General features: G+C 43.2%; 1 protein-coding gene and 2 long non-coding RNA genes across 6 annotated transcripts in view; 2 read left to right on the top strand and 1 right to left on the bottom strand.

Moving 5' to 3' along the window:
• Positions 1-1,540: 1,540 nt before the first annotated feature.
• On the bottom strand, positions 1,541-8,845 carry KLF18 (KLF transcription factor 18). The gene is made up of 3 exons (XM_072772487.1): positions 8,558-8,845; positions 2,663-4,031; positions 1,541-1,843 (listed from the first exon to the last, which is right to left on the bottom strand). Exons 1-3 carry the CDS (start codon positions 8,828-8,830, stop codon positions 1,668-1,670), a joined length of 1,818 nt encoding a protein of 605 aa, XP_072628588.1. The 5' UTR covers positions 8,831-8,845; the 3' UTR covers positions 1,541-1,667.
• On the top strand, positions 8,780-11,884 carry LOC140602663 (uncharacterized). The gene is made up of 3 exons (XR_012005566.1): positions 8,780-9,107; positions 10,624-10,759; positions 11,807-11,884. It is a non-coding gene; the product is annotated as an uncharacterized lncRNA (long non-coding RNA).
• Positions 11,885-11,916: 32 nt separating this feature from the next.
• LOC140602662 (uncharacterized) overlaps positions 11,917-26,872 on the top strand; it is a 36,082-nt gene continuing 21,126 nt past the window's right edge. For 2 of the 4 annotated variants that reach the window (XR_012005562.1, XR_012005565.1), the window contains exons 1-3: positions 11,918-12,113; positions 13,133-13,323; positions 19,497-19,708. This is a non-coding gene — a long non-coding RNA (uncharacterized lncRNA). Of the gene's footprint in view, positions 12,114-13,132; positions 13,324-19,496; positions 19,709-22,325; positions 22,477-26,872 lie in introns of all 4 variants that reach the window. The other 2 variants (XR_012005564.1, XR_012005563.1) reach the window with 2 other exon arrangements.

Here is a 26,872-nt window from a genome sequence, read left to right as displayed (position 1 = left end):
TTTTCCAACCCTAGCACTTTCCTCTCTTCCTCTATTACCCCTTCCAGAAAAAGGTAGGAGAATCTTTTTGTTTAGGGCAGTGAGAGAATTACCCCCATCTGCATTGCATATCCCTTAGCCCTTGCCCGGTACTGTTTCACGGGGAAAGATGGGACACTGGAGAGCTGACACCTTGTCTTTTTGCATCTTACTTTCTCTGTAGCAGGAAGTAAGCAACTTTTTGTTACTTTCAGTTTGGCTCGTCCTAATTGGCCAGCTTGACACCTGACTGCATACCACTGGGTGATGGGCTCTCACAGATGTTCACATTTTTATACTTATAACTTACATATATTATTTCATGCAATACCAAACACAACATTTAAGATATAACTTCAAAAATGCTGTCCAAGTCCCTTAAAGACTCAGGGATCTAGTGTCTGGGGGTGAGGTGAAAGTGGGTGAATGAAGAAGCATCTCAAATGCAGCAGGGCCGGGATGTCTGGGTGGCTCAGTGGTTGAGCATCTGCCTTCGGCTCAGGGCATGATCCTGGAGTCCCAGGATCGAGTGTCACATCGGGCTTCCTGTAGGGACCCTGCTTCTCCCTCTGCCTTTGTCTCTGCCTCTCTGTGTCCCTCATGAATAAATAAATAAATAAATAAATAAAGTCTTTTTAAAAAATGCAGCAGGGCCAATTGGAAGCCCTGGGGGATTTGTGGTCCACTTCCCTTTTAGGGCTCTGGGTAGAAAGTGCTTTTCAAAGTGCTCCTTTTGGAAATAAGGAGTGGGATAATATCACATCCTTGACTTTACCCAGACCTTTTTGCCAGGGGGATATTCTATAAGCTGGAAGGGAGTCAAGCCCTAAGAGCGCAGAACCTTTAAGAGCTGGAAAAGGACTAGTCAGTAGGGAAAATGACAGAGCTTCTCGAAGCAGTTATCAAATCATGCCCATACAGAGAAAAACAGACTGCAGGTCACCCCACTTGCAGAAGCAATGAACCAAAGGGCCCAAGGCCCAGTGGCAAGGATAGCCACCACATGACCACCCCTGTTCCAAAGCTATCACTCCCTGTATCCTGACAGAATATGGAGAAGGTAGGGGGCAAAAGAGACACTTTTTTTTTTTTTTTTTTTTCAAAAGAGGCACTTTGCCTGAGAGAAGAAACAGTCGTGACTGGAGGTTCAACTTTTGAATAGATTTAGTACTCATCCAAATGAATTTCATTTAATTGTAGACCATCTTACACTAGAAGTGACCAAGGGTCTCCCTTCTCTTAACCACATTAAAATGGATACCCAGAGAAATATGAGCTCAGATACAGAATGCTACATTCTTTACACATCTGAACTGTGTATAAATTTCATCACCTACATATGTCCACTTTTACATGTACAAATAGAGGCAAATGCACAGAGCAAGATCTAGAAGGATTGATAGCACAGGATAAAAAGTTAAAGTTGGAGTGGGGAATGAATGAAAAGTGCTTCTGATTCTATTGAAATGCATATATGTGTTCCTTGTGTGTTTCAGAAAAAAATAAACAAAAACCTTACAGATAATATTAAGCACTTATTATAGGCTGTGACAGTGCTAGATACAGAGCAAACAAAAGCTTAGTAGACAGAATTGTTCAGCTGTACCCGTTTCTTCATAGCCTGATGAGTATATAGTCACAGGTGAACATTATCTGTGGATTCTTTGATGCTGCTTCAAGTGATCAGATCGTGCAAAATTCCTGTTGCATTTAGTACACAGGTAGGGCCGCTCCCCACTATGCTTTCTCTTGTGTCTGTTGAGCTCATCCGAACGGGGGAATCTCCATGTGCATCCTTTCACATTGCATTTGTATGGCTTTTCCCCTGGATCAGAAAAAGAGAAATTTGTCATGCTTCTGGGTAGCATGGGACAGGGAAGCTGAAAGTGAACAGAGAAGATAAAGGGTTTAAGCATGTTGGAGTAGGAGATGGAGAGCCAGAGGAGAGGAGACTGGAGGTGGTGAGTGAAAGAGGAAGACTAGGTGGGATCCCTGGGTGGCACAGCGGTTTGGCGCCTGCCTTTGGCCCAGGGCGCGATCCTGGAGACCCGGGATCGAATCCCACATCAGGCTCCCGGTGCATGGAGCCTGCCTCTCCCTCTGCCTATGTCTCTGCCTCTCTCCCTTTCTCTCTCTGTGACTATCATAAATAAATAAAAAATTTAAAAAAAAATAAAAAAAAATAAAAAAAAGAGGAAGACTAGGAAGGCAGCGCAGGTTGGAAGGATGAGAGAAAAATTGTGAAGGAGGGAGAGGAAGAGAAAAAGAGAAATAGGAAAAGCAAGGGTCAGCAGGAAAGTCAGTGGGGGAATAATGAGGTCGGGAGTGGGCATCTGTTGGGCCTTAGGAGAGGTCCATGAAAGGTCAGTCCCAGGAGAGGTAGAGTCAAGACCAGCCTTAGAAGGTCAAAACCCTTCCACTTATTCCCATCATCTCAGCACAGTTAACAACACAAAAGGCTGCAGCCAGGTTGGCTCTCCCCCAGAACTATATAGTTCTCTTTCTAGAACTGCTTTATCCACCCTTTCAAACAGGTCAGCCTTTTCTAGTCTTCTGAGCTCCCAGGCTTAGAGAGAGGTGTCAACAATCTCAATGATCCCAAAGTTTTATAAAAGCACATCCCTATCCCTCAGCCCTCACTCACCAGTATGTTTGCGTTCATGGATTCGGAGGTGGGAAGGCTTAGTATAGGATTTCCCACAGTCCTGGTATGTGCAAGTGTAGGTCTTCAAAATGTCAGGCTTCTTCTGGAATTTACTTTTCTGGGTTTTGATGTTGCATTTCTGCTCTTCTAGGTATTGTCCATGGGTCAAATGGGAACTTGAAAAGTACAAGAATCCCGGGTATGGCTGTGGTGAGGATTGATGTGGTATCATATGGCCTCCATCTCCATATAGGTTGTAGTCATCAGTGAAGGTTCTCATATGATCTCCCTTATACATCATCATCTGACTTCCATAGGGGGTCTGGACACCACTGCATGTTGTTATCTGGCCCCCAGGGAAGGTCTGGTCACCAATGAAGGTCATTGTATAGCCCCCTTTAAGAGTTGTCATCTGGCCTCCACAGGGGGTCTGGTCACCACTAGGGGTCTTCATCTGACCCCCATAGGGGATCTGGTCTCCCCTGGAGTTCATCTGTTCTCCATAAAGGGTCTGGTCATCATTAAGAGTATTCATCTGGCCCCCATACAGGGTCTGGTCCCCACTGAAGGTCATTTGGCCTCCATAGAGGGTCTGGTCACCAATGTAGGTCTCCATCTGACCCCCATTGAGGGTCTGGCCCCCACTGAAGGTTATCTGGTCTCTATAGAAGGTCTGGTCATCACTGAGGGTCATTATCTGCTCTTCACACAGGGTTGCCATCTGGTTCCACTTCAGGGTATAGTTATTATTGGAAGTAATTTTATGGTCCTCAGTGAAGGTCTGGTTACCACTAAAGGTCATCATGTAGCCCTCTTTAAGAGTTATTACCTGTCTTTCATAGAGGATCTGGTCATCACTGGTCATCATCTTCATCTGGCTGCCTTCATTGGGGACTGCCATCTTGTTTGCAGTGATAGTTATCTTTTGGCAATCGGTGAATGTTTTTGGGTTGTCAGTAGTATCTGTCATCCAGGAGGTTGTTGTGGGTTTTCTCTCATCAAACATCACCTTTCGGTTCATGAAAAAAATTTCACTTAGGTCTCCAGGGGGCATATCAAGGGCTTTAACGGTGGGTGTTGTTGAGTTCTGAACAAGGACTGTCCCAGGATTGTTAGAACATGCAGAAATCATCATTGTGGACTTCAAAGGAGTCATCACCCTCTGGGCTGACTCATTTTGGTTGTCCTCACCATAGGCAGTCAGAGGTGTATATATCTGTGGTTCTGGTGCAGCTGCGGTTCTTGCCTTATAGGACTCAGAGACTTCCTTGAGAAATTCCTCAATTTCCTCAATTGTTTGAGGCAAAGAGTCCATGGAAGTCTCTCTGCTGTTGCAGGATGACTGAACTAGATCTTCAGTCATAGGATCCTGGAAAAAAAGTTAGAAGTTCAGGGTTCTTACCTTACTGAGTCCCAATTCCACATACCTTCCTTTCCATCTGTGCTGATTCTACCCTAGTCTGCCCCACCATCATCTCTTGCCTAAAAACCTGCAGTTGCCTCTCTCTTTTTTTTTTTTTTTTTTTAAGATTTTACTTATTTATTAATGAGAGATACAGAGAGAGAGGCAGAGAGAGAGAAGCAGGCTCTACGCAGGGAGCCCGACTCAGGACTCGATCCTGGGTCTCCAGGATCAGGCCCTGGGCCGAAGGCAGGGGCCAAACCGTTGAGCCACCAGGCGTCCCTGCAGTTGCCTCTCAATTGGTCTTCCTGAGTTTGAAATAAGAAGGAATATAGGGACACCTGGGTGGCGTCCTAAGTGGTTGAGCATCTGCCTTCCACTCAGGTCATGATCCTGAGGTCCTATGATGGAGTCCCACATTGGGCTTCCTGTTCAGTGGGGAACCTGCTTCTCCCTCTGCCTATGTCTCTGCCTCTCTCTGTGTGTCTCTCATTAATAAATAAATAAAATCTGAAAAAAAAAAAGGAGTATGCCACAACATAACAAAGGCCCTGTATGACAAGCCCACGGCTAACATCATACTGAATGATGAAAGGTTGAAAGCTTTTTCTCGAAGATCAAGAACAAGACAAGGGTGCTCATTCTCACCACTCCTATTCATCACGGAAGTCTTACTCAGAGCAATTAGGCAAGAAAAAGAAATAAATGGCACCCAATTCAGAAGGGAAGAAGTAAAAATGTCTTTGTACAGATGATGATATTATATACAGAAAACCCTAAAGACTCCACCAAAAAACTGCTAGAACTAATAAACAAATTCAGTCAAGTTGCAGGATACAAAAATCAATACACAAAAATCAGTTGTGTTTCTATACACGAGCAACAAACTATTGAAAGAAAAAATTTAAAAAACAATCCCATTTACAAAAACCTTACAAACAATAAAATTCTTGGGAATAAATTGAACCAAAGGTGAAAAAACTTGTACCCTGAAAACTGTATGACATTGAAGGAAGAAACAGAAGAAGACACAAACAGAAAGCCATTGACTGCTCCTGGATTATTGTTGTAATGTCCATACTATCTCAAACGATCTATAGATTCAAAGTAATCTCTAACAAAATTCCAACGTCATTTTTCACAAAAATAGAAAAAAAGATTCAAAATAACAAAAGCAATCTTGAGAAAGAAGAACAAAGCTGGAGGCATCACCATTCCTGATTTCAAATATGTTACAAAGCTTTAGCAATCAAAATAACACGGTACTGCCATAAAAACAGACACAGACCAAGAAAACAGAATTGAAAACACAGAGCTGGCTGAGTGAAGTAAGTCAGTCAGAGAAGGACAAACATTATATGTTCTCATTCATTTGGGGAATATAAATAATAGTGAAAGGGAAAATAAGGGAAGGGAGAAGAAATGTGTGGGAAATATCAGAAAGGGAGACAGAACATAAAGACTGCTAACTCTGGGAAACGAACTAGGGGTGGTAGAAGGGGAGGAGGGCGGGGGGTGGGAGTGAATGGGTGACGGGCACTGGGTGTTATTCTGTATGTTAGTAAATTGAACACCAATAAAAAAATAAATTAAAAAAAAAAAAAAAAAGAAAACACAGAGCTGAACCCATACCTATAGGTCAACTAATCTTTGACAACGGTGCCAAGAACACACAATGGGGAAAGGATGGTTTCTTCCATAATGGTGGGAAAACTGGGTATGCACACGCCAAAGAACAACGCTAGACCCTTTTCTTACACCACGTCCAAAAATTTACTTGAAATGGGGTGCGTGGGTGGCTCAGTCAGTTAAGCATCTGCCTTCTGCTCAGGTCATAATCCCAGAGTCCTGGGATTGAGCCCCGCATTGGGTTCCCAGATCAGAGGGGAGCCCGCTTCTTCCTCTCCCTCTGCCTGTTGCTCCCTCTCCTTCTGCTCTCTCTCTCTCTCTCTGCCAAATAAACAAAATCTGTTTTAAAAATTTACTTGAGGGATCCCTGGGTGGCTGCCTTTGGCCCAGGGCGTGATCCTGGAGACCCGGGATCAAGTCCCACATCGGGCTCCCTGCGTGGAGCCTGCTTCTCCCTCTGCCTGTGTCTCTCCCTCTCTCTCTCTCTGTGTGTACTCATGAATGAATAAATAAAATCTTAAAAAAAAAAAATTTGCTTGAGGGACGCCTGGATGGCTCAGCAGTTAAGCTCTGCTTTCCTCTCAGGGCGTGATCCTGGGGTTCAGGGATCAGGTCCCACATCCGGCTCCTGGAGGGGAGCCTGCTTCTCCCTCTGCCTCTCTCTCTCTCTGTGCCTCTCATGAATAAATAAAATCTTTTAAAAATAGAAGAAAGCGGGTTCCCTGGGTGGCGCAGCGGTTTGGCGCCTGCCTTTGGCCCAGGGCGCGATCCTGGAGACCCGGGATCGAATCCCACGTCGGGCTCCCGGTGCATGGAGCCTGCTGCTCCCTCTGCCTGTGTCTCTGCCTCTCTGTCTCTGTCTCTGTGACTATCATAAATAGGTGAAAATTAAAAAAAATAAAAATAAAAAAAATAAAAATAAATAAAAAATAGAAGAAAGCATAGTGAAAAAGCCCCTTAACATTGGTCTCGGCAACAACTTTTTTGATACCAAAAGCTCAAGCACCGAAAGCAAAAATAAACAAGTGGGACCATATCAAAGGGAGACACTTCTATACAGCAAAGGAAATAATGAACAAAGTAAAAAGCCACCTGTGCAATGGGAGAAAACATCTGCAAGCCATCTGTCTGATAAGGGGCTAATATCTAAATATATGGAAAAGTCATACAACTCAATAGCAAAAAGACAAACAATTCAATTGAAAAATAGAAGATTTGAAAAGACGTTTTTTCCAAAGAAGATACACAGAATGGCCGACAGGTATTATAGGAAAAGGTGTTGATCATCACTAATCATCAGGGAAATGCAAATATAAACCACAATGAGGCAGCACCTCATTAACTGCTGGAACTCCTATTATCAAAAAAGATAAGAGATAAAACACTTGGGGGAGGATGTGGAGAAAAGGGAATCCTTACGCACTCTTTTTGTTTACTTATTTGAGAGAGAGAGAGAGGTAGAGAGCATGAGTAGGGTGAGGGGCAGGGGGAGAAGCAGACTCCCCGCTGAGTAGGGAGCCCCATATAGAGCTCAATCCCCCAAATCCCAAGACCTGGGAATCTTTACCTGAGCCGAAAGCCGACATCGGATGGACTGAGCCACCCAGGCACCCCCCGCCCCCCATCCCTGCACACTGTTGTTGGAATTCCTAAATCGATGCAGTCGTTGTGGAAAATGGTATGGAAGTTCCTCAAAAAAGAAATAGTGGAGCTACCGCCTAGTCATTCTTTTTCTGCCTATTTATCTGCAGGAAATAAAATCAGGATCTCAGAGATATCTGCACATCCACGTTCACTGGAGCTAAGATATGGAAACAACCCGAGGGTCTGTGACCAGGGCGAATGGCTAAACGAAGAGAATGGGGGTGTGTGTGCATTACGATGGAATATTATTGGGCCACTAAAAAGATGGAAATTCTAGCATTCCTGACAGCAGGGGTGAACCTGAAGGGCATCATGCTACGGGAAATCGGCCAGAGGAAGACAAATACTGTATCACTTCTACGTGGAACATAAGAAAAGAGAAGTCCAAAGCAGAGGAGTCCGAGAGGAGGGGAGCGGGAGAGGTCGGTCCCGGGGCACGAACTGGAGGGGATAAGCTCCGAGGAGGTGACTGGGCTCGAGATCGCGGTAGGTGGGCTTGAAATTTCCTAAGAGAGTGAGTAGGTCGCAAGCATTCTCACCTACACAACTAAGGGGACCACGTGAGTGATAGATGTGCTAATTACCCTGATGGCAGGGCTCATCCACAACCTGTACACACATCAGATTACCCTGCCGTCCGCTTCAAATGCCTTGGCGGTTGTCAGTTCACTTCGATGAGACCAGGGGAGGAAAAGAAAGAGATTTTTCCGAAAAAAAAAAAAAAAAAAAAAAGGGAAGGAAGGATGGCGGGAAAGGAGAGAGAGGAGGAAGGAGTGCGTCCCCGGCTCCACGTCCGGCGGCAGATGGCTGGTTTGTAGCAGGACCAGCCGGGCCCACCTGCCCACCCTGCCCACCCTGCCCATCCCTGCCCATCCCTGCCACCCCCCGCCCCCGCGGTCCCTCCCGCGACGTCTGCGCGGCCGGGCCCAGGGCCGCGGGCCCCCGGGGGGCTCCGGGCAGGCAGCCGCCAGGCCCTCGAGAGCCGCGGACGGACGAGCAGCAGGCCCAGCCCTCGGTGCCCCCGCTGCAGGCCGCGTCCGCCGGGAGGGGGGCGCCCCCGGGGCAGGCCGGGCACGGGGCGCGGGGCTGGGGGTGCCCCGAACACGCCCTCGAGGGAAGGAGCCCTCTGCGAGGTCCGGCCCCCGCCTCCGCACGCGGGGCTGCGGCTCCCGACGGCCCACCTGGGGGGCCCGGGGCTCCCCCACCCCCCCGGACCTCACCATCGGCGGCTCCGGCGCGAGGACGCGGGGCGAGGCCGGGCGCGGCGGCTCCGAGGCGCCCGGAGCGCGGCCTGGCTCCATGTGCTGCCCGCCGGATGCGCCGCGCCCGCAGCTTCGCGCCCTCGGCCGGCCACGCCCCTCGGGGCGGAGCCGGGGCGCATCCCGCCACCTGTGCGCTCGACCTCTCGCGACCGCGGCCCATCGCGTTACCTGCGAGGCGGCCCCCGCGGCCCCACCGGGCGCCCGGCGCGTGGCGCGGCCCGGCCCCCTCATCCCCGCCACGGGCCCCCGAGGTGGGTCTTACGACGTGAAAACTGGAGCTCCGAGCCGTTAAGGCGAGTGGTTGGCCGCGGCTCGGCCGATCCCGGAGCTGAGAACCGGGCCTTCGACTCCGAGGATCTGCGCTGGGAATCCGCGCCTCGGCCTGCGAGGCCTCGGTCCTAAATCCCATCAGCCACTCAGGCCCGCAGAGGCCATCTCGTTGCTGTGGATTTAATCAGATTACTTCCAGGGTAAAACTCAACAGATTCCATCAGGTCGCCTGGAAATGGTAATGGCATTCTCGAGGCCCATCTTCCTTCCTCCAGTCCTCAGATCCTCAGCCAAGGGACGCACGTCTGGGGTTGCACGAGTGACTCCTGACCTCCCCCGAAACTCGCCTCTAGGTCTCCGCTGGGTCCCCACCACCGAAGGCCTAACTGTCACCAACTAGCCTTGGGGCTTTAGCGATCCCCAGAAAGTCCCGCCCTAGGGCCACCCCCACCCCCTCCAGCCTCAGGTCTCTAAAATTTTTTATCCAAGTGGCCCACGCCCCTTTGCCTGGGGCTTGGGATGGGTTGAGAGGTGCGGGGAGAGGAGCCGCAGGGACTCCCAGACCCTGGCTGGGGCTCTCGGCTGCTGGAAGGCCGCCCCGAGGAGCTGCCACCGTGGGATACACTTGTAATCCCTACTGATTTCTCACTTCATCCCCAGGCAACTACTAATCTGCTTTCTCCCACGATATTAATGTTTTTATGTGCTGTTAAATACATAGAAGTGTCATTATTCACCACTTATTCTGAAATTTGCCTTTTTTCACGGGATGTTAGGTCTTGACATCCATTCATGTGAATAGCGAATTAGCCTTTTAACTGCTGCTCTTGCCCTTTGTAGAAATGAGGAGGGGCCTCCAAGGGGTCTCAGGGCCCTCACGAGAGAGACTGGCTTCTCTGATTCTGAAGCAACGCAAGTAGGGAAGCGTTTGGTGTGAGCACAACCACCAAGGCAAAGGAAAGGCGGTTCCTCTGGAGGTTACCTTCGAAGAAGTTGGGAAATTACCATTGGATAAGGGAGGCCAGTCTACCCTCATAGATGCCTGGAAAGTCAAGGGTGTAAACCCCTCAAATTTGTTGTCGCTGATTGAATTCGTATTGAACTATTAAAGGAGTGCAGCAAATAGTTTGAAGAAGTTAATCTTTAGTACTCTGAATCCTAAGGCGATTTTCTGTTTCAGAAAAAAAGAAAAGTCCCAGGCAAGTGAAAACTTTTTTTCACTTGGACTAGAATGAGTTCTAAAACTTTGGGTAAGGGGCACCTTTACCCAAAAGGTGGCTTAGTCAGTTAGGTGTCTGTCTTTGGCTCAGGTCATGGTCCCAGGGTCCTGGTTGGAGCCCTGGGTTGGGCTCCCTGCTCAGCAGGAGCCGGCTTCTCCCTCTGCCCCTCCCCCTGCTCTCTCTCTCTCTCTCTCTCTCTCTCTCTCTCTCTGCCAAATGGATAAATCTTTTAAAAGTGAATAAATAAAACTTTGTTTAAAAGGTAAACATCACATTCTAATAAAAATTTGGAACTTCATGTAAATAACCGTGTAAACAACTAAGTTATTAGAAACATGTTAAATAGTATTCACCTAATTCCTTTGCCTGAAGAATGTGTCTGATAAGAAAAGTTAAGCCGCCTTTGGCGCTCATGTCACTGCTGGGTTGGAAATACAGAGTGAAGATGTGCAAGTTGATACCAGATCAACAATTACGAGTCATAAGAAAGGTTTTAAGAAAGTCTTTTGTACTAAGACTTTTTTTTTTTTAAAGTAGGCTCCAGACCAAATGTGAGACTTAAATTCACAACCTTGAGATCAAAGTCCCATGCTCTACCGACTGAGCCGGTCAGGCAGGCGCCCTTCTACTAAGACTTTTAATTGAGATTCAGGAAGTGAATGAAATCAAGGTAATCAAAATTTCATCACTATTAATTAAATATATTCAATCAAGGCAAACTCTTTGATAAGTTAAACTGGAGAGTCTGGGATTTAAAGGATGGCTGTATGACTCCTAGATTTCAACTGCGTGTAAATAAACATGCAAACAGCCTGATTTATGTAAGACTCTATTTGATTTCAATAAAAAGGCTAGATTAAAAGAATCACCTAAATTCCTTAAAATTGCCTTGTGAGGCAAATAGCTTATTATTATTTACACTAATATGTAAGAATCCTAAATGTAAACACAGGTGTACAATTACCTTGAATTATAACTTAAATAGACAGTACGTTTATATGGAAGCAACCTGAGGGTGCATCATAGATGAATGGGTAAAGAAGATGTGGCATATGCATACAATGGAATATTACTAGCCATTAAAAAAAAAGATTTTTTTTTTAAAAAGATCTTAAAAAAAAAGATCTTCCCCTTTGTGACAAACTGAATGGGTCCAGAAAATATTATGCTAAGTTAAATAAGTCAGAGAAAGACAGATACCGTATGATTTCACTTGGAATCTAAAAAACAAATGAACAAACCCCAAAGCAGAATCAGATCCATCAATACAGAGAACTGGTGGTTGGTTACCAGAGGGGTTACCCTGGCTGAGGTGAGGGGTGGAGCCAAATAGGTGAAGAGGAGTGAGGGATGCAGGCTTCCAAGTTTTGGAATGAATGAGTCACAGGAATGAGTCACAGCACAGGAAATATAGTGGATGATACTGTAATAGGTATGGGGAGAGCTGGTAGCTACACTTCGTGGTGAGGATAGCATAATGTATAGAGATGCTGTATCACTATGTTGTACACTAGAAACTAATGCAACATTGTGTGTCAATTATACACTTAAAGCAAAACTGGTATCTTTATAAAGTTTATCCTTGTAAATCTCAGACAAAAAATGAAAATTATGTGAGCCTATGAAATAATGGAATAATGCTAACTATACTAATAGCATAAATTTTGTTGTGTTATTTTTTAGGATTTTTTTTTTTTTTTTTTTTTTTTTTTTTTAGAGAAGGGGAAAGTCTGCAAGCAGGGAAAAGGGCAGAGGGAGAGAGAGAATCTCAATCAGACTTCTGTGCTGAGAAGATGGGGTGGAAATTACATTATGGTAATGTGGGACTTTATCTCTTTGCCCTGACAGTTTTCCCCACGTTGTGGAAATGGCAAACAAGGCAGTTTTTGCTGCATTGTTGAACAACACCAGAAGAATTAGGAGCAAAGCAATTTTTTTCTTCTAAAAGCACATTTTTTTTTCTAAAATGTTTTTGAGGAGACATTGCCTTAGGACACCCAAGCAAGAGGAGGAGCAAACTTTTGGTAATATTCAGTGACTGTCTAGGCAGGGAGCACGGGCAAAAAATAATCTGGAAGCAAGAGAGAGCCTGGATAAAGAAAAGTCACCAAGAAAAAAACAGGCCAGTTTACAACTTCACAACAGAGAGTAAAGGTGACTGAGGAATGGCTATACCCTTGCCTGTGTTATTCGTCACATCAATGTTTATTACATCCAGGCAGAAAGTGACAAGATCATTAGACACTTCCACTCTTTCAAGCAGGAGAAGCCTTCTTCTTTCACCAATGTCTCAAGTTGGACTATCCAAAAATGTCATGCCAGTCAGTCCAGATGGCAACACGCTTGAGGCTAGGAGAGGTACTTGGGTAAGGTCAAGGCAGGAGAGATGAAAGCCAAAGAGCATTTTTCTACCAAGTTTTGAGCACCAGTTCTGTACCCAGAGTCCAATTCTTTTTCATTTGAGCTACCAATCTCTCTCTTTCATACATTTCTTATAATTTCTAACTTCATTATACATTGACAGTTGTATACGTATGTCTATCTGCGTGTATTTATACAGTCACGTCAAACAATAGGTTTGAAATAATGATATTATTCAAAGCTTTAAACTGTTTTATTTTTTTAATGATTTATTTATTCATGAGAGACACAGAGAGAGAGAGAGAGAGGCAAAGACACAGGCAGAGGGAGAAGCAGGCTTCCCACAGGGAGCCCGATGTGGGACTCGATCCTGGATCCTGTGAGCTGAAGGCAGACACTCAGCTGCTGAGCCACCCAGGCATCCCAAAACTTTAAATTGTTTTAAAACAAAATTAACTACTATGTTTTGTTCTGGGACAGAGTTACACAAAATAGTCTATTGGTTGACAGGAGCAGCATCATGTCAGAGTGTGTTAAGTTCAGGTTCTCCAGGCCTACCCGAGACCTACTGAATCAGAATCTCTGGAGGTTAGCCCCAGAATCTGTATTTTAATAATAAGCTCACCAGGTGGTTCTTATAAATAATAAAGCTAATGCAAAGATGCACTATTTTTTTTCAAAGATTTTATTTGAGAAGGAGAGAGATAGCAAGAGAGAGCACACCAGCAAGGAGGAGAGGGAGAAGCAGATTCCCACTGAGCTGGGAGCCAGAGGTGAGGCTGGATCCCCAGCACCTGGGACCATGACCTGAGCCAAAGGCAGATACTTAACCGACCACGCCACCCAGGTGCCCCAAAGATGCACTATTTTAAGGTAATGATTTTAAGACATGGATTGACTTTACATGACTTAAAAAAATAGAATGTGTTGTTTGATTTCCACAAATTTGTGAATTTTAAAACTTCCCTTCTGTTCTTGATTTCTAACTTCATCCTGTCAAGGTCAGAGAAAATGCTTTGAAGATATTTACTTTTTAAAAATTTATTAAGAATTGATTTGTGGCTTAATATAGGGTCTATGTTGGAGAATGTTCCACGGGCACTTGAAAAAGAAGTATATTTTGTTGTTGGGTGAAAAGTTTGATAGTTAGAACTGTTTTTTTGTGTGTGTTGTTCAAGTCCTCTCACTTATTCTCTGGTTGTTTATTGAGAGTGGGGTATTAAAGTCTCCCAACAATTACTGTAAAATTCTATTTCTCTTTTCAATTTTTCAGTTTTTGCTTTATGAATCTTTGTTATTACATACATAGATGTTTATAATTGTTGTATTTTCTTGGTGTATCAAAACTTTTATTAACGCACAACATCCTTCTTTGTCTGTTGTAACCATGGAGCCCAAAGTAGGCTTGAACTCGTGACCCTGAGATCAAGGGCTGAGCTGAGATCAAGTGTTGGACACCCAACTGACTGAGCCACTCAGGCATCTCATTTTGTAACTGTTTTGTCTGGTATTAGTTTAGCAACTTCTCCTCCATCTTGGCTACCACTTGTATGGAATGTCTTTTTCCTATTCTTTCACTTTCAACCTATTTGGGTCTTTGGATCAAAGTGAAAGTTTTTTATAAACAGCATGTGTTGGATCATGTGTTTTAAATCCATTCTACTAAAAAAAAAAAAAAATCCATTCTACTAATCTCTGGCTTTGGAGAGTTTAATCCATTTACATTTAATGTAATTACTGACACGAAAGGATTTAATTCTACTGTTTTGCCATTTGTTTTCTATATGCCTTATAGGACTTCCCCCCTCATCTCCTGCACTACTGTCTTCTTTTGTATTTAGTTGTTTTTTTGTAGGTTTTCATTTCTTTCTGGTTTCCTTTTGCTTATATTGTTTAGGTATTTTCTTTGTGGCTACCATAGGGACTATCTTTCACATCTCAAAATTTTAATGCTCTAATTTGAATTTATGCCAGCTTAACTTCAATAGCATATACAAACTGAGCTCCTATGCAACTCTATTCCTCTTTCAGAAAGAGCTGGCAAGAACGATATTGCCTGAGTTGGGGGCATGTTTGAACTTGCTTTCCTACAGCCTTGGTATTATAGGTAAAGTGTCCCACAACTCCTTTTGTAGATGCTATTCCACTGTTTCTTGTACTGAATGTTTATGTTATGTATTCCTGAGAATACAATGCTGTACTGATTTTCCCCTTGTTAAGTGACTTGGTCTTTCTGCTTAGAGTCCCTAAGAATTTTTTTAATCTTTAAAGACTGAAAATTCCACCTGTCCTGAGTTGATTTCTCCAGGCAAATGTGGTGCTTTTAAAAGATAATAAAATATGCATGCTTGGATCCTATTTAATTTCAAAACACTTTTTTGAATTGGAATTTAAAAATTAGTTCCATTCCACTGTTTTGCTTTTCTTTCTCAGAGACTCCAATTATACATCTGTTGATCCTCCTTGCCTATTTTCTGTATCTATTGCTTTCTGATCTTTGAAAAAAAAACTCCTTATTTTTGAATCATTTTCTTGGCTTCTTTCACTTATATTCTCTGTATCCTTTACTGTATTTTCAGCTAATTTATTCTCCCTTGGACATTGGTAATTTAACCTTCATTTCTGAGATAATTTTACCTTTTTCAGTCTCTTTCCTAAACTTATCAGCTACATTTTCCATCATCTTCTGGTTTGGTCCATTCTCTATTTTTGCATTTTTGTTTCTTGTGATCCAACAACACCCTCACCCCCACCCCCTGGCCATATCTACAATTGCTTTTTCAAGTGTTCTAAATTCAGGTTGGATCATTATTTTGCAATTTTCCCTTGCCTCATGATAGGAATTTTTCTGAGTGTTTTCATCTGACAAACATAATTGATTCTCATTTTTAACACTTATATCTTTGATGCTTGATTTTAATTTTTTTGTTCATATTTGGAATGTGTTGTTTTTTTTTCTCAATGAATCATTTGAAGGAGGAATTTCTGGAGGGTAAAGAGGGAAGGTTTAAGTATTTTTACTAATGCTCAGTTCAAGAGTTCCCTCTTCTGTTGCCACATTGTAGGGCTGTTTCTTTAATGTAGGATACCTTTATTTCTAGTCAAGCTTTCTCTGATCTCATCTATTTAAGAAAAATCCTTATTCTGAGCTACTTCTTTCCTTTTCTTCATCATCTATGGAAACCTTTTGGGGCCACTGCTATCTTTCAGGGTGCCTCCCTTTTTTTCCCATAGAAGTAGTACTTCCAAAGGTCACAGGCACTTTCCAAGCCACTTCCTGTGACTTCTCTATTGCTAGTGCTTTAACACATCAGTCTCAGATCTGCTCTCAGTAGTTCCCTTCAGGATGGGTTCCTTTCCTTTGAGGGGTGAATCTTGTTGATATTACCTATGTTCTGCCACTGGTAGGACTACCCACATTCTCCACTCTTGCACAGCCACGTCTATTGGGCTCCAGCCCCAGTTCTGCTAGTCACTGGCATTTATCTCCCTCCTTTTCTCTTGAATTGGAATGTGTAGTCTTTCCTGTTTGTGAATTATACTATGAGAATAAGTTCTGGGTGTTTTTATTTGCTCTCAATTTTCTATTTGATGGTTAGAGGGAGATGTGGCAAATATCAGTTCTAGGCAGCATCCACCATCATATGGTAAAATTCTACTGATTGTTAATTTGAGGGTTCTTCCTTATAAGAACTAAAATTAAATTATCATGTCACATGCTTTAGCAGACTACAGGTAAACCAAAGTGGATCTTTGACTTATGTCAGAGGGAAACCTATTGGCAAGAAGCACATTGCCTTTCTTCATCATTAGGAAACTACCTATTCTAGAGGAAAATTCATGGATAAAGTATATAGTTGTTTTTTTTTTTTTTTTTAAGTTCAGTGAATATATTTTTAAAAATCATGAATGAGGGCTGCCTGGGTGGCTCTTTCAGTTAAGTGTCTGACTCTTGATTTTGGCTCAAGTCATAATCTTGGGATCGTGGGATTGAGCCTCATGTTGGGCTTCAAGCTCAGCACAGAGTCTGCTTGTCCCTCTCCCTCTGCTCCTCCCCTTGCTTGCCCTTACTATCTATCTTTCTCAAATAAATAATTAAAATCTTAAAAAAAAATTATGGATGTGTTGGATCTGCCTTTTTAAAATTTATTTATTTATTTATTTATTTATTTATTTATTTATTTATTTATTTATTCATGAGAGACAGAGAGAAAGGGAGGGGGGGACATAGGCAGAGGGATAAAGAAGCAGGCTCCATGCAGGGAGCCTGATGTGGGACTTGATCCTGGGACTCCAGGATCAAGCCCTGAGCTGAAGGCAGATGCTCAACACCTGAGCCACCCAGACATCCCTGGATCTGCTTATTTGAAAGGTTATTTTCACATGGCAGGAACCCTAGGTCACTCTGGTCTTCATGTCTTTCATATACTAGGTGGCACCCAAGTCAAAGGTCTGTCCCCATATTCCATTTCTTTCTTTTTTTTTTTTTAATTAATTTATTTATTTATTCATGAGAGACACAGAGAGTGAGAGAGAGAGAGACGCAGAGAGAGGCAGAGGGAGAAGCAGGCTCCCTGCAGGGAGCCTGATGTGGGACTTGATCCTGGGACTCCAGGGTCATGCCCTGGGCGGAAGGCAGGCGCTAAATCGCTGAGCCACCCAGGGATCCCCGCCATGTTCCATTTCTGATAAGTTTTGACAGGTGTCTCTTCAGAAAAAAAAACTTTTTTAAAGATTTATTTATTAGAGAGAGAAAGTGAGCAAGAGAGGAGAGAACACAAGCTAAGGGAGAGGAAGAGGAAGAAGGAGGAGCAGACTCCCGACTGAGCAGGGAGCCCAATGTGGAGCTCAGTCCCAGCACTATGGGATCATGACATGAGGTGAAGGTAGACACTTAACTGATTGAACCACCCAGGCATCCCTCTTCAGAAAATTTTAATGCTATGGGAATTTCTAATTAAATTGTGACTTCTGGGGACACCTGGGCGGCCCAGCGGTTGGGCATCTGCCTTTGACTCAGGATGTGATCCTGGAGTCCTGGGATGGAGTCCTATATCAGGCTCCCTGCGTGGGGCCTGCTTCTCCCTCTACCTGTGTCTCTGTCTCTGTCTATGTCTGTGTCTCTCATGAATAAATAAATAAAATTTAAAAAAATAAATTGTGACTTCTACCTCTCCCAATGCAAATATTACCTTAGGGCTATTTTGCTTTTTTTTTTTTTTTTTTTCCATTCTGCTTTTAATTAAATCCTTCCTTTACTGTCAACCTATTGAGTCATAATTCCCTTTAGAAATCTCCATTGGAGATGCCTGGGCGGCTCAGTGGTTGAGCGTCTGCCTTTGACTCAGGTCATGATCCTGGGGTCCTGGGATCAAGTCTGGCATCAGGCTCCCTGCTCAGTGGGGACTCTGCCTCTCCTGCCTATGTCTTTGCCTTTCTCTATGTGTCTCTCATGAATGAATAAATAAAATCTTAAAACAAAAGAATCTCCATCAGGTGACCTGGTGGAGAATTTCTAGAAGACACCACACCCACAGGGCAGGAACTTCTGTGTTAGTAACTGACTAAATTTCCAGTGTTTACTTCTGAAAATCCTATTTCAATGACCTTTAAACAACAAGAGCTCCTCCTTCTGTGCCTCTTTCCTTCTGGTCTTGACATATTAGGTTGAATTATTTGTTCTGTTTTACCAATTAAAATAGGTTTTGTGTAGGATCCTTCCAGAAGCCCTCTCTGAGTCAGGGACCCATATGGAAGTGGCTTAGTAAGGAAAGTCCTCAGGAGAACAAGTGAGGGAGTGGTGAAGCAGTTTCCCAAAGGGGCAGGAACCAGAGTCAGATTGCGTGTGATGCCCCAGACACACCTGGACCTGCTGGGAGCTCTAGGGTAACAATTAGGCTTCAGTTTGTCCTGTCCTAAAGACAGAGGCTTTTGTACTCCTAGCCAATGACTGCTCAAGGGCTGGGGTGGGAGGTCAAGTGGATTTGTAATACTCCCAGGCACTTCCAACCCTCTGCACTGTGAGGCGGAGTTCAATGGTGTGTGGGGGTGGGGGAAGGCGAGGAGCAGCAGGAGTCCAGTGCTCAAGGGCAATCCTCAGAAAGCTGCAAGTGAGTGTAAGCTTGTAGCAGCAGAGCGTGCAGAAGCTGGAGGAAGGGTGTACAAAGCTGATAAGTGGGAACTGAGAACATGGGTGGGTGGGGGGAAGCCCTGCAGTGACCACTTCTTGCAGATCAATCTTTTCTCAAAGTACCTGTTATGCGCTGAATTGCTTTTCCCCCAAATTCGTATGCTGAATTCCTAACCCCCAGTTGGCCTTAGAATATGACTGTATTTGGAGATTAGGTCTTTAAAGAGGTAATTAAGTTAAAATGAGGACATTAGGATGAAACTTAATCCAATCTGACAGTTATCTTTATAAGACAAGGAGATTTTGACACAGACAGATATACAGAGAAGACCGTGGGAAGACCCAAGGAGAACAGAGACATCTACAAGCCAAGGAGAGAGGTTTCAAAAGAAACCAATCCTGACAACACCTTGATCTCAGCCTTCTAGCTTCTAGAACTGTGAGAAAATAAACTTCTATTGTTTAAGCCACCCAGTCTATGGCAGCCCTAGCAAACCAATATATATCCTTTGCATCAAGAAGCAGAAGAAGGTATCCCTTCTATAACTATATCACTTTTAACAAACAAACATCCAACAAGAGCCTTTCTGTACCTAGATACTTTGTAGGAAGGCCACAAAGTTAGTAAAAATACTTATATTTTAATTCAATATTTCTACTCTCTTAATGAAACGTTACTGCCTTCATTTCCAGTTGCCCCTAATTCAGCCACAACACTGTCCAACATGCCAACTACTGCTAAGTATTTTATAATAACTTATATAGCTTGATTCTACCTTCTTTGTTCCAACCTACGTAAAAGACATTCCAAGGCCTATGTATTTTACCAAACGATTTTAAAAGGTTTAAATAATATCATGTTTCCTGATTGCTTAGTCTCATTTAACATAATGATGATCTATTGCTCTTCCTTCAGTAGATGCCTGCAAAGAGAACAACTATCTTTCCTGTAAAGCCTAAACAAGCCATACTGCTTTTTTGAAAAAAAAATTACAGTTTTGGTGCCCTGAGTCCACTACCTGGAACATAATATCTCTGCATGGGAATAATATCTCTATAAGAGCCAAGAAACAGCTATTTTCGAGAATTCCAGACATACTACAATTTCACAGATGTACTCTTTACTGGGTATGATTAGATATGTTCTCTTTTCCTTTCATGAATAAGAATAAGAGAAATAAGACAAACCTATGACTAATGGAATTCTATATTCAAAAAAATTTTTTTTGTATTTAAATTAACATTATCCATAAGTATGAGATACCAGAACTACATACAGCACTTAACAAGCCTTAGTTGGTGATGCTTCCAGAGACATGGTGAGCAGGGGAAACAAATCAACATCAGAATGAGTGTCTATTCCATTGGAGGCAGGTCAGTACCACTTTATGGTATGATCAACCTGCCCCAAGGTGCCTGGCTGTCCCCAAGTGCATGTGGCTAAAGATTAGCCACTTTGCTGGTACATCGGGTAATAGTGATGTCAGTAAGCACATTAGTAAGGGGAAATCCATGTCATTGAGCCCATTTTATTTATGAATCCATTGAGCAAGTTCTGGGGTGATGGGGGGAGGAAGCTGACCAGCACTCACAGAATAGGTCCAGATGGTGGAAAGTCTCCTTCATTTTGAAGATGCACAAGATGCATAAATACTTTCATAGTCTAGACCCAATTTAAGAGGATCTTAAATCTATCCACATATCTCTTATCTTCCTTGTCATCTATTTTCTTACCTTCCCCCTCCAAGTCCCTGACATACAGCTAACAATTGGCCTCCTTTTTTTGTATCACTGTAGGACCTTATCTCAACCCAGCTCCCCTAATAGGGAAAGTGGACAACAAGATGTGCTACCTGAAGTTCTACCCACTAGAAGGAATTTTCTTCTCTACAGAATATAATATAATGGCGCATACAGTATAACAGTATAATTTTCACCACTGCCAGTCTCCTGTGCTGAGTAGCCTATAAAGGCTAAAAGCTTTCTCTCTTAGCTCACTGATCATAGGAAGCTCTCCGTGAAGTCCTAGGCATAGGCTGAGCATGGATGACACATGATAGGAGTAGACATACTGGGAATGGAAGCAGCTCATGTGGCTTACTTATATAGTTAGACTTGAGCCTGGTCTTAGAAGTATCACTTGTAATTAATGGGTGATGTGCACTCTATTTTATGGTTTGGGATCAGTTTGGGCTGTGGAGTCACCAAGTATTTCATGGCTGAGTGTTTTTATACCGTCCTGGAGTTCAGTAGCTTCTCAAAAGAGCCATTTGCTGAAGAAATGCTTTCTCAATGATACTCTATTAGGGCAAAGCTAGCTTCACCTGGCAATTTCAAATGCTTATCCTGCTGGCCTTAATGTACATATGTTTCTATCATACCAGTGTATCTCAAACCAAAGAGCCCTCATCTTTGCTTTGCTCTAACTGGTCAAATAAGAGATTATTTTATACCTCAAATTTTCTCCCACTTGCTCCTCCTACCTACTGATTTAAAAAAAAAATGAGGAAGAAATAAAGTATGGAGAGTTAGAGAGCCCTTTGGGAAATTTTCCTATATTGGGCTCTGGATCCCATAAAACTGCCATATAAGTATTTATCCTTCTCATGGGAAGCATATGGGATTAACAGACTGTGACAATGGTCTTTTATTTTTTCATAATATTTTAACTTCTATCTGTTAAAAGCCTTTCAAGACCAAAGAAAGCAACTTAAAGAAAGCAATTTATATTATAAAACTTTTATTCGATCTAACACTTTATCTTGCTCTTTTGAGTTCAATGGCTTCACTAGGGGAGATGTTAGTGAGGGAATTCATACCTTTTTATTATGGAAAGTTTCAAACATACATAGAGAGAATGGAATCTTAAGCCTCTATACACCCATCGCCCAGCTTCAGTGATTATCAACACTCTGTTCCTCTTATTTATATTTTGTCCTTCCCACCACGAGTTTTTTTTCTTTTGCTAGAGTATTTTAAAACAATCCAAGACATCATATCATTTCACTTGTAAATACTTCAATAAAAATCTCTTAACACATACAAATTTTATAGCCATAACATAACCATAACTTTATTATCATACCCAGCAAAATTAATAATTCCTAATTCATCTAAAAATCAGTCCGTGTTCAGTTTTCCCCAGTTGTCTCAAAATGCCTTTTTATAGTTGGCTGATTTAAATCAAGATCTAAACATAATCTACATATTGCATTTGGTTGGTAGGTATCTTTAGCCTCTTTCTCTTTTAAAAAAGTTAAATACAGGCTTTCTGCTGAAGTAATTTATATTTCTTCCTGTTTCCTAAAATAGACATCACATTTCTAAACCCAACAAAAAAGCCTTAGCTGAAGAGTCATGTATGAGACATTCAGACTGGCCCAAGAAAACTGATAATGAATAAATGAATTTGAATACATTAAGGTGAACTTGCACAACAGAACCATAGCCTTGGGCAGCCCCGGTGGTGCAGCGGTTTAGCGCCGCCTGCAGCCCAGGGCGTGATCCTGGAGACCCTGGATCGAGTCCCACGTCAGGCTCTCTGTATGGTGCCTGCTTCTCCCTCTGCCTGTGTCTCTGCCTCTCTCTGTCTCTATGAATAAATAAATAAAATCTTAAAAAAACAAAACAAAACCGTAGCCTTTAGTTAGAGACACCCGAACCAAAGGCAAAAATCTGCCAAGATTAAGGCAGGTTTCTTTCTTTTTTTTTTTTTTTGTTAATTTTTTTTTATTGTTTATGATAGTCACAGAGAGAGGCAGAGACACAGGCAGAAGGAGAAGCAGGCTCCAAGCACCGGGAGCCCGACGTGGGATTCGATCTCCGGTCTCCAGGATCACGCCCTGGGCCAAAGGCAGGCGCCAAACCGCTGCGCCACCCAGGGATCCCTAAGGCAGGTTTCTTATTGTTACTTATTTATTTTTCTTTTACTGCTCCAGTCAATGAGAGGAAAACTTTACCGAGGCCCCAGGGCATTGGGGCTCTGGCAGGAGGCCACCCCCAGCCAAGGAAGAGCTGGTGCAGGAGCCTTATTCGACCTTCCTGAGGCCAGGTAGTTGGTGGGGCTGCACTACTTGGCAGGTGACAGTGCCGGGGTGCACTGAGCCTAACACTTGTGGCCAATCATCTTGTCGCAGTTGTATTTCTGGGCCAGCTGGCGGAGGGAGGCTCAATGATGCCCCCTCTCAGGTGAAGCACCGAGTGCAGGATGGACTTTTTCTGGCTATTGTTGTCTGAGACAATGGGGCTGTCCTCTGACTGTTGGCCAGCAAAAATCAGATGCTGCTGGGTCAGCAGGATGCCCTCCTTGTCTTGGATTTTGGCTTTGGCATTCTCAGTGGTGTCCCTGGGCTCGACCTCGAGGGTCATGGTCTTGCCGGTGAGGGTCTTCACAAAGATCTGCAACTCTGCGTCTGCCACAAGGCCATCTCCTTGAAGAGGAAATGTCTTTTATTTTTTAAAAATATATACAACACTACATGTTTTATTTTTTTCCCTCCAAGTTCATGTTGTGTTCATCTTTATATTATATAGTGTGAATACAAGCTTTCATTTTTTAAAAAAGATGTTATTTATTTATTCAAGAGACAGAGAGAGAGAGAGGCAGAGACACAGGCAGAAGGAGAAGCAGGCTCCATGTAGGGAGCCCGATGTGGGACTCGATCCCAGGACTCTAGGATCACGCCCTGGGCCGAAGGCAGGCGCTAAACCGCTGGGCCACCCAGGGATCCCACAAGCTTTTATTTTATTTTATTTTATTTTATTTTATTTTATTTTATTTTATTTTATATTTTATTTTTTAAGATTTTTTAATTTATTTATTCATTCTTGAGAGAGAGAGGCAGAGACACAGGCAGAGGGAGAAGCAGAGTCCGTGCAGGGAGCCCGATGTGGGACTCAATCCCGGGTCTCCAGGATCACACCCCAGACTGAAGGTGGCACTAAACTGCTGAGCCACCCAGGCTGCCCTTCCACAAGCTTTTATTTATTTATTTTTAAATAAATTTATTTTTTATTGGTGTTCAATTTACCAACATACAGAATAACACCCAGTGCTCATCCCGTCAAGTGCCCCTCTCAGTGCCCATCACCCAGTCACCCCACCCCCTGCCCTCCTCCCCTTCCACCACCCCTAGTTCATTTCCCAGAGTTAGGAGTCTTTATGTTCTGTCTCCCTTTCTGATATTTCCCACACATTTCTTCTTCCTTCCCTTCTATTCCCTTTCACTATTATTTATATTCCCCAAATGAATGAGAACATATAATGTTTGTCGTTCTCCTTTTTACTTATTTCACTCAGCATAATACCCTCCAGTTCCATGCACGTTGAAGCAAATGGTGGGTATTTGTCATTTCTAATGGCTGAGTAATATTCCATTGTATACATAAACCACATCTTCTTTATCCATTCATCTTTCGATGGACACCGAGTCTCCTTCCACAGTTTGGCTATTGTCCCACAAGTTTTTAAATACAGTTTAAAAATTTAACAGATATGGGGCCCCTGGGTAGCTCAGTCAGTTATGCTGCTGCCTTCGGCTGGGGTCATGATCTCAGGGTCCTGGGGTCAAGCCCTGACCTGCTCCCTGCTCAGCAGGTAGTCTGCTTCTCCCTCTCCCTCTGCCTCATGTTCACTCTCTCTCTCTCAAATAAATAAATAAAATCTTTGAAAACAAATTCAACAAATATTTAATGCAATTTCAAAAAAAGATGGCATAGAAAATTCCCTTTGGTTTAAATCTTGTACAAAAAAAAGTCCTCCTTGTACATATCAGCAGGATTTCCTTTTTGCCTTCACATACTTAGTGTAAGATATTACTGCACAATCGTGTGACTCCAAGGCAAACACTTGGGCACCGAGCAGGGTGACTGTCATTGTATGGAACTGCTTTTTTCCTGTGGGAGAAGCCACTCGCGCACATTGGTAGTTTCCAAGGAGGAAGTGGAAGGCTTCGGCAGAGATTGTTATCCGTCTCCAAGGGGCCACATCTAAAATAACTGTTTAGGATGTCCTCACAAAAGCGACATAGGCTGGAGAGCTGTTTCAAATGTTCTTATAACCAAACTTTAGAAAAGTACACTTTATTAAGAGGTGCAGGAAAACCAAACACACAGGCATCCAAAGTAGGCATATCTCCAAAGGAAAATGGACGTGTCCCCAGTCTGTTTGCCAGAAGGCTTAGGCACCCCCTGGCATGTCTGTGTATATGTGCTTCCACTTCTCAGAGGGGAGATTCTCCTCCCATCAGGAGAAAATTATGTTCAGTGCTCCTTAAGACATCCTTCCAGGCAGGATCAAACCAAAGAGAAAAGGAATTCGTGAAGCAAACCCAATAATTTTGTCACAGTAAAGAATTTGTGCCTCTCAATCAAGTGCCTTTTCTAGGAGAGCAATGTAAGCCAGTGTATCTGCCCCCTGTTTTGCCAAGAATTCATAGTCAGAACTGTACTTGTGTTCTTTTTTAATTTTTTGAATTTAAAAAAATTAATTTTAAAGATTTTATTTACTTATTCATAAGAGAGAGAGGCAGAGACAGGCAGAGGGAGGAGCAGTTTCCATGTGGGGAGCCCATGCGGGACTCGATCCCAGGACCCTAGGATCACCACCTGAAATGAAGGCAGATGCTCAACTGCTGAGCCACCCAGGCGTCCCCCCCCCCCCCTTTTTTAAGGTTTTATTTATTTGTTTGAGACAGAAGGAGAGAGAAGCATGAGTAGGGCAGAGGGAGAGGGAGAGGGAGAAGCAGTCCCCCACTGGGCCTGGAGCATGATGAGGCACTTGATCCCAGGACCTGGGGATCATGCCCTGAGCTGGAGGCAGATGCTTAACCGACTGAGCCACCCAGGTGCCCCTATATTTGCGTTCTTAAAAAATTTAGTGTTTTTGTCAGCTGAGAAATCATGTTGGTACCGCTCCTCTTGAACCTCTCAGCGTATTATCTATGACACTGATGTCCAAGAGTGCATCAGAAAATTTGGCCTAAACCATCACCACCAGGTTACACCACTGTGTACAATGGGAGCCTCCCCCCACTTCCCCAGCAGCTGAGCTCCAAGGCAGCCACCATCTTGCTGGGCCTGAACTTTGCCACTTTTAAGTCTCTCTCAATCAGTAGAATGGCTACTCTGTCTTTGTTACTGGTTTCATTTTGGTTTTGTTTTATTGAAGTAACTGGGTAATTTGTCATATGGGATTTCTCACATTATGGATTTGGGTTTGTAATCTTGTGATGTCATTTAACATTTTTCTAACCTCCGTATTCTTTATAAACTGATAACTGTATCTAGAGGCTTGATAATTTTTGTTTTTGTCACTCAGTACTTTGTGAGCAGTGCTCTCTAGGCTCCACTGCATCAGATCAGGGCGTGGTCCAATTTGTAGTGATGTTGAGATTAATCAGTGGGTTCAGGAGTTTCCAGCCTGGTTTAAAGTTTGTCATCAACTTTCCACCCCAAACTTTTAATAATAATTGATGATGATTGCTTAGATCCATTATTTCATAAAGGAATGCAAAGTAGTGATTTTTCTGTTTCCACCTTTTTTTTTTTTTTTTTGCATTTGTTAGCTGTGGTTTTTCTGTAAATTATTTTCTCTCACCATTGATTCTGATAGTTTGAAATACAAGACATGCAGGAAAGGCACCTGGATCTTTCCCTTTAAAAAAAAAATTTGGGATCCCTGGGTGGCGCAGCGGTTTAGCGCCTGCCTTTGGCCCAGGGCGTGATCCTGAAGACCCAGGATCGAATCCCACGTCGGGCTCCCAGTGCATGGAGCCTGCTTCTCCCTCTGCCTGTGTCTCTGCCTCTCTCTCTCTCTCTCTCTCTCTCTCTCTGTGACTATCATAAATAAATAAAAAAAATAATAAAAAAAATAAAAAATAAATAAAATTTAAAAAAATTTAACAGGACACCTGGGTGGCTCAGCAGTTCAGCGTCTGCCTTCAGCTCAGGTCTTGATCCCGGGGTCCTGGGATCGAGTCCCACATTAGCTTCCCGCAGGGAGCCTGCTCCTCCCTCTGCCTGTGTCTCTGTCTCTGTCTCTCTCTCTGTGTGTCTCGTGAATAAATAAATAAAATCTAAAAAAAAAAAAATCAACTTTCAGAATAATGAGATCATACTCTAGCAACGTCCAGGGGTGATCAACGAGGTTTTGTTTTTTTAAGCCATCACATTTTGGGGTGGGCTTATTATGCAGCAGTAGGTATGAGACACAAAGGGTTAGCATGTAGCAATGATGTTTCAAAAAATTATTATCATTATGAATTCATGGATGTTTATAAATTCCATGTGTTT

This window comes from Canis lupus, chromosome 13, assembly GCF_048164855.1.
Source record: "Canis lupus baileyi chromosome 13, mCanLup2.hap1, whole genome shotgun sequence".
Classification (NCBI taxonomy): Eukaryota; Metazoa; Chordata; class Mammalia; order Carnivora; family Canidae; genus Canis; species Canis lupus.
This window is presented reverse-complemented; position numbering and strand designations above follow the sequence as displayed.